Below are 7,948 nucleotides of genomic sequence, written 5' to 3' on the forward strand. Positions count from 1 at the left end.
TTCATCCCAGAGACTGAGGTCCAGCTCCGAGGGCCTTCTGGCGGTTCCCTCATTGCGAGAAGTGAAGTTACAGGGAACCAGGCAGAGGGCCTTCTTGGTAGTGGCACCCGCCTTGTGGAACACCCTCCCATCAGATGTCAAGGAAATAAACAACTATCTGACTTTTAGAAGACATTTGAAGGCAGCCCTGATTAGGGAAGTTTTTAATGTGTGACATTTTAATGTATTTTTAATCTTTGTTGGAAGCTGCCCATAGTGGCTGGGGAATCCCAGCCAGATGGACGGGGTACCAATAAATTATTATTACTATTATTATTATTAACGTGGAAATATTTTATACAGACTGTGTGGCTCAGTGGTACAGCATTTGCCTTGCATGAAAAAGGTTCAGTCCCTGGCATCTCCAGGTGAGGAAGTCTGGGGAAATCCTGGCTGGATCCCTGGAAAGCTGCCTAATAATAATAATAATAATAATAATAATAATAATAATAATAATAATAATTGGTACCCCGTCCATCTGGCTGAGTTTCCCCAGCCACTCTGGGCAGCTTCCAATCAAGTGTTAAAAACAATACAGCATTAAATATTAAAAACTTCCCTAAACAGGGCTGCCTTCAGATGTCTTTTAAAGAGAAGATAGCTGTTTATTTCCTTCACATCTGAAGGGAGGGTGTTCCACAGGGCGGGTGCCACTACCGAGAAGGCCCTCTGCCTGGTTCCCTGTAACCTCACTTCTTGCAGCGAGGGAACCGCCAGGAGGCCCTCGGCGCTGGACCTCAGTGTCCGGGCTGAATGTTGGGGGTGGAGACGCTCCTTCAGGTATGCCCACTGCCAGTCAGCGTGGGCAATATTGAGCTATAAGGCAACATCCAACGTTGCCCTGTTTCTTTCAAATTAATGTACGGAATTTGCTGCTGGTGGTGACTAGCTTGGATGGCTATAAAGGGGGATAAGACACATGAGTGGTGGTAGAGGAGGAAGATGGGTCTATCGGTGGTTGTCAGTTGCGGCGGCAAAATGGAACCTCCATTTTCAGAGTTAGTATATCACTCAGTGGGAAGCAACGGCCGACAAGAGCTTGAGGGCTTCCCAGCGGTATCTAATTGGCAACCGTGTGGGAACTGTACTGTGGAATTGATGGGCCTTTTGTATGATCCAGAAATGGGGCCCTTTTTAGTCTCTTAATTAGGCTGCCTGCAATGGACGCAACCTTTGCAACCAGACCTCTGGCAGCTGGATGTCCTGTGGTCCTGTTTTGGAAACGGAGATATAGAAGATCGCAGGGCTGTGCTGGAGAGAGGCAGGGAGCTGGTAGGAGGTTTGGAACACGGGTGGGAAACCGTTGTATTCTGCGAGCACAAGAACCTGTGAACCCGGAAGAGTTTGCAAATGCTCAAAAGTTACGAAACGTTAGGCATCAGGGGAAAACACTGCTTTATAAGCAGGGCCTTGGCTGATTAAATCATATATGGCCTTTTAAATGTGTTTGTGGGTGGGGGTTGTTGTTATTATGCGATGCATTTTGTATATTTGTTTTTTATGTTGTAAACTGTCCTGTGATCTTCAGAAGAAAGGCGGTATACGAATTTAATACATAATAATAATGATGATGATGAACAGAATTGCAACATGGAGTTTTTGTCCCCAGTAAATTTTGCAAATTAAGAACACTTGCATAAATTTACTTCTTCTTTTGTTTACTTACCTTGTTGCACAGCCAACATTTTGAGCTTTTTTATTTATTTTGAAAAGCAATGGGATGAATGCATGAGGACTGAGGTAATTTGCCACTATAACCTATGGGGAGAGTTTGTTAAGCGTGATCGGAGTTGTAGCTCTGCGAGGGATAAACTACAGCTCCCATGATTCTTTGAAGGGGGGGGAGATACATGTGCTTTAAATGTACCTTGTATACTCAGCCTGATAAAGGACTAGGAGAAACAGTTAATGCCCTGTCTCCTAAGGTACATTCCTACTCTAATTTTGGAGTATTTGCTAATCAAATACAGTTGGTACCTCGGGTTACATACGCTTCAGGTTACATACGCTTCAGGTTACAGACTCCACTAACCCAGAAATAGTACCTCGGGTTAAGAACTTTGCTTCAGGATGAGAACAGAAATCGCGCAGCGACAGCAGGAGGCCCCATTAGCTAAAGTGGTGTTTCAGGTTAAGAATGGACCTCCGGAATGAATTAAGTACTTAACCTGAGGTACCACTGTACCATGCCCAAGATTTATTTGCAATCATGAGGTCTAGGACCTTGATTCTTTTTCTTTTTTAAAAAAAACACAAAACCAAAGCTTTGATTTTCAGGACAGACACTGAATGGAACAAGATTCCACACTTGTGAACTGAACTACATAGACTCCAGGCCAAAGCTTTACGTGCTTTTCAGTGTGTACAGAAGAGTTCCTACATGCATAAGTTTCCCTGACCACTTCAATTCTAGGGCAGCCCTGTGCAAGTACATTCACTCCTCTTCCTAATTCCCTGAATAAGGAATTTCTTGTAGGCATGGAGTCGCATGAGTTTGGGGATTAGGTAGGCTGATGCAAACCTTGGTGACCCTTAATTCTTTTCAACCAATTGTCTCTGCAATTAATTGCCTATCCAATCATCTCCAAACTTCTCGCACGATATGCCCATTTAAGCCAACAGTGACTCTGAGCTATTCCTTTAATCACAGAGCTTTTGCTTCAGCAGCTTGTGGGAGTTTGGCTTGCGCTGAGATTCCCACACCATGCCTGTTATCTGCCAGCAAAAAAACTGAGCATAACTTTTGACGGGACACCATTTGCTCTCCCGTCACTGACCCGAATGTCAGGCGATGCCCTTTTTTTCAGGAACAAAAGCTCCCGAAGGAAGGGCCGAGCCCCCTTTGTGTGGTCCGCATGTGAAACACTAAATAATTAACCCCATCTAATTTGCCCGTATTCATAATGCAGCAAGGCGTCTGGAAACTGAGGCTGACTTCATCTTGGGTCATTGTCCTTACTCCTTATCAGATCTCGAGGTAAAGGAAGATTAAACCCTATTGCACATGCACCTGGCTAAACCAGGTTATGCACATGGGAACCCAACCTTAGCTAATACAGGTGCAATCCAACTTCCTATTTGAGTGCAGAGTTCTATCTTCTCTGGGAAAAGAAAGGTCTAAAAGACTGCAGTCATATAAACATGCCAAGTTACATATTTCTCCTTCCCCTGATGAGTTAACACAGCGGATGATTTTAAATGCCTCTCTGAAATGTCAAGCATGCTACTGTTCACCAAAACCACTCCAGTAGCCAGCAATATTTTTCTAAAAATATAATTGCAAAGAAGCAGTGCAGCAATATTGATTCCTCACCTCTAAAGAGTATAAAACGAATCTCTCCAGTCCTGCTGATACGATATACTCAAGATGAAGAAGTACTAAATGATCAAAACAACTATTTACTTTTGCTAAGCAGCGACGGGTGTCCGGGAACAATACAAAAACTACCGATTTGCATCATCACGTCATCATTAATTAGATAATTAACTAGACACCTCGCAGAAACAGGGTTCACTCCCTCAGCCCCAGCTGAGCGCAGAGCAAATTGTCACAGAAAGTTCAGCAAGGGTTTATTTGCTGGCAGTCTTCCAGAAAGAAAGAAAGAAAGAAAGAAAGAAAGAAAGAAAGAAAGAAAGAAAGAAAATATCTTTCTAAATGCAATTAGCCTGATAAGTTTTCAAGTTGTGTAATGCTACAACTATGCACAGCGAAATCTTCTGCAGCTGAGAAAGATTTAAAAGAATCTGCCACCAAAATCGGACATCTCAGGATAGCGAAATTCAGTCGGAAAAACAAAAGGGGGACCCATTCGTATACAAGAGGGATTCTGCAATCCAAGAGAGAAATTCCTAGGCAGTGTGAGAGCTACAATCCCTGTTGTCAAAGAAAATAGGTGTGTGCCTGCTCTGCTACAAACCCAGTGTCATATAGATATCTTGCACTGTGCTGCTCAGAAAGCTCCCTCATGTTTGCACTTACCTGATTTGACTAGCATTGCTCTGTAAAGTCCAGTCGCCCCAGGTGGGATCCTCACCTGGTCTTCCATCCTCTGGCTCATTATTCAGGTCTTGGTCGCTCTCTCTCCCTCAGCTCCCTGGCACTGCCTTAAGCCTCTCCCTCTTTCCCGCACCTCGGCATGTTTCTAAGCGTGCATGACTTTTTGGCAGTATACCGCTAAGCTCTTTCACTTCTGCAAAGACCTTTTCAGAGGCAACGAGAATAAGCGGTCACGTGACCCTGCGAGCGGCTCTATAGTTGCGGCCCTCCCCTGCTGACAAGCACATTCTGCTCTAACAAAAACCTTTTCCCTCAGATCCTGTGATACATTACTTACTGTGCAAAAAAAGAGAAAGCACATCAGCCCACACCTCTTAAGACTCCCTTTTGCACTATGTTTGTTGTCCATGCTGTGAACTTTGTCAGTGCCTTCAGTGCTAAAAAAGAATATTTTGTGTTTATTATTTCAGGAAATACACACACATATTGGGAGGTGGAAAGTAAATTAGCAAGTGGGCAGCGTGGTGCGAAACAATGAGTTATAGAAGCCAGCTTTCAAGGAGCTGAGGAGTTGCTAGAATGGCAATTTAGACAGGAACGTTGGCAGCTTTTCTCCTACGCCTGGAATAGCAGGTGCCAGTGTCAGAATTAGCACCCAGGTCACAGCAGAGAGAGAGAGAGAGAGAGAGCAAGTTGTTGGGTAAAGCCATAGGAGCACATGAAGTTTACCTCATCCTGACTCAGGCCACTGACCCATCTAAACTCACTATTGTCTACACTGAGTGACAGCGGCTCTGTAGGGCTCCAAATAGTGGGAGCTGCTCCCAGCCCAACCTCGAGATGCTGGGGTATAAATAAATAAGGGACATTCTGCACGCAAAACAGGTGCTTTGGCATTGAACCGCAGTCCTTTCCAGCGTTTCTCAAACCCCAACTATGGTTGGACTACCACTCCCATCATCCCTAGCTAGCAGGGCCAGCGGTCAGGGATGATGGGAGTTGTAGTTCCACAACTGCTGGGGACCCAAGTTTGAGAAACACTGGAAGCTGATGGTTCCCTACAGTCCTCAGTCAAAATAAGCTAAGTGATGATGAGTCCTTGTTTCTGGGTCACAGCCCGCTCGCCACTGAGGAGGAGTGCTGCTAGGTGCTTAAAAAGACTTTGGGTACACACAGGCCCATAACACAATGTGCCACGTGATAATTTATATGTATATGTGCAAATATATAAGTGGGGAGGGACAAACTCTGGCTGCCAAGGCTTACGGGGAATTCTGTGCCGACAGAATTTTCCAGGTCCGGTGCCCTGGATTGGGCCCTCCACTCTACCTGCGATCCTTTGGCAAGAACTGCTGCCTCATGTGCCCATTAAAGGTAAAACAAGTGCCTCTGGGCATATTACGAGGGCATTGTGTAGCGTGTCTGGTCCCCCGTAAGCAAAATCCGTTATTTTTTTTTTTAAACATCTTAACTTTTCTGGTTATTCTTTTCTGCAAGCTGCTCTGGGTACTTTATAGGAGAAGGGCAGGGTATAAATGCTAATTAACGACCAAGAACAACAACAGGTGAGGAAAGTGGTGGGCTGATGCTAGGTCATTGGGCAGGGAAGGGCCTTTCCTTAGGGTAGCCATAAATCCAGGTTTTCCTGGACATGGCTTCTTTTGGGGCCCAGCATGCTCCTGTGGGCGGATTCTTGTATTTTACGTTAAATAACTTTTTTTTTATTTTGGGGGCAGCGCTAGGTCTGGTGATGACTCCTCTGGCCTCCAGGCCTTGCACGTGCCTCCAGCCTCCCATCGTCTGGAGACACAGTGTCTCATGAGCACAAGGGCAAAGACAGCAAAGGGAAGAGAGGGGAAGGAAGGAGGGCGCAAGCAGGCGGACGAGGAAGAGGTCAGCGGCAGGGAGGGGGCAAGCGACGGAGATGCAGGATGGGGGGGGTGCGTGCCCCAGATGTGTCCAGGTTTTTGCGCTTTGGAATATGGCAACCCCGCTTTTCTGCTTTAGCTGCTGCTGGGTCACATGTTATACAGGGTACATATTCCAGGTTCTTCCCAAACTTTCACCAGTTAGTAGCAATAGTAAGCAATGTAACTTACAACTAGGGATGGATTAATCGATCGATTTTGGTTTCTCTCAGTTTCCTATTTCTCCTGTTTTTTAAGTTCCAATCACCACTTTTCCACACCCGTCTGCGTTCTGTTTGTTCCTTACAGTCCACGTGAAAATTCATCAGCATCTTGTGCGGATTTCTCCTAGTACACATTTTTTGAATGGTGTCTTTAGGATTCATGGTTTATTTATTTATATATGGTTTATATGCAACATGAGGCTACAATGGAGGGGCTTGCAGCATTAACACCCCAAGAAGGCTTTGCTTCTCCCATGGCCATATGCGCCAGTTTGTGAGGTCACACACGTTCAATGGGTCTCCCCAATGTTGGGCGCAACCTTGTGCCTCTGGGTGCTAGCAATGACTTACATAGCCCTCTGTATCTTCCTGTGTTGCTGCTTAGCTTGAACAGTAGCTTAGCATCATGCTCTGGACCCTCCACTTAACCTGAAAAGAAGTGTGTTAACAGCTGCTGCAAAGGTGTTGTATTGCAGAGTGGAAGTGAGATGAGCTTAATAAGGAACTTTTTATCATGTTCTCTGTTAATTTACGCCTACGAGTGAAGATGACGCTTTGCAATACCTCACATGCCATGCGAATGGCCAAGGGACATTTAAAGATCAGCTCCTACACGGAAGCATCCTTCATTCCCCCTTCACTGACAAAAACATTTGGAAGCTGCAACTGGCACAAAGTTTAGCTGCCATCGTTCTTATGAGAGTGAAGCAGTCGTTCCCCAGCTGGTGGCCTCCAGATATTGCTGGACTACAGTGTCCATCATCCATTACTGTATTATTATTATTATTATTATTATTATTATTATTATTATAACCTGCCCATCTGGCTGGGTTTCCCCAGCCACTCTGGGTGGCTCCCAACCGAATATTAAAAACACAATACAGCATTAAACATTAAAAACTAGGGCTGCCTTCAGATGTTTTTTAAAAGTAAGATAGTTGCTTATTGCCGTGACATCTGATGGGAGGGCATTCCACAGGGCGGGTGCCACTACCAGGAAGGCCCTCTGCATGGTTCCCTGTAACCTTACTTCTCGCAGCGAGGGAACCACCAGAAGGCCCTCGGCGCTGGACCTCAGTGCCCGGGCTGAACAATGGGGGTGGAGACACTCATTCAGGTATACTGGGCTGAGGCCATTTAGGACTTTAAAGGTCAGCACCAACACTTGGAATTGTGCTCGGAAACGTACTGGGAGGCAATGTAGGTCTTTCAGGACCGGTGTTATATGGTCTCAGCGGCTGCTCCCAGTCACCAGTTGCAGTTTCCGAGTCACCTTCAAAGGTAGCTCCATGTAGAGCGCATTGAAGTAGTCCAAGCGGGAGATAACTAGAGAACAAACCACTCTGGCGAGTCAGTCTGTTGGTCATGTTGGCTGGGGCTGATAGGAGTTTTAGTCCAAAAATTTGGGAGGGTCTTTTCCAGGGTCTTCTCTTCTCATGAGGTGGCCAAAGTATTGGAGCCTCAGCTTCAGGATCTGTCCTTTCAGGGAGTACTCAGGGCTGATTTCCTTCAGAATGGATAGGTTTGATCTTCTTGCAGTCCATGGGACTCTCAAGTGTCTCCTCCAGCACCATAATTCAAAAGCATCAATTCTTCAGCGATCAACCTTCTTTATGGTCCAGCTCTCACTTCCATACATCACTACTGGGAAAACCATAGCTTTAAATATACGGACCTTTGTTGGCAAGGTGATGTCTCTGCTTTTTACGATGCTGTCTAGGTTTGTCATTGCTAGTCCCAAAGCCTAGTTAGTGCTTTCCCAGCTTTGAAAAGGAGATGTG

At 45.5% G+C, this 7,948-nt stretch overlaps 1 protein-coding gene across 2 annotated transcripts in view; it reads right to left on the minus strand.

Moving 5' to 3' along the window:
* FAM107A (family with sequence similarity 107 member A) overlaps positions 1-4,329 on the minus strand; it is a 32,657-nt gene extending 28,328 nt beyond the window's left edge. Inside the window, exon 1 of one of the 2 annotated variants that reach the window (XR_014545061.1) lies at positions 4,019-4,309. Coding sequence is in view for 1 of the 2 variants with exons in the window: in XM_083602572.1 (XP_083458698.1) it covers positions 4,019-4,097 (79 nt within the window). In the remaining variant the exon portion in view is untranslated. Of the gene's footprint in view, positions 1-4,018 lie in introns of both variants that reach the window. The other variant, XM_083602572.1, reaches the window with a different exon arrangement.
* Between the last annotated feature and the right edge of the window lie 3,619 nt (positions 4,330-7,948).

The sequence above is a fragment of the Podarcis filfolensis genome (assembly GCF_964270895.1).
Source record: "Podarcis filfolensis genome assembly, chromosome: 2".
In the NCBI taxonomy this organism is placed as follows: Eukaryota; Metazoa; Chordata; class Lepidosauria; order Squamata; family Lacertidae; genus Podarcis; species Podarcis filfolensis.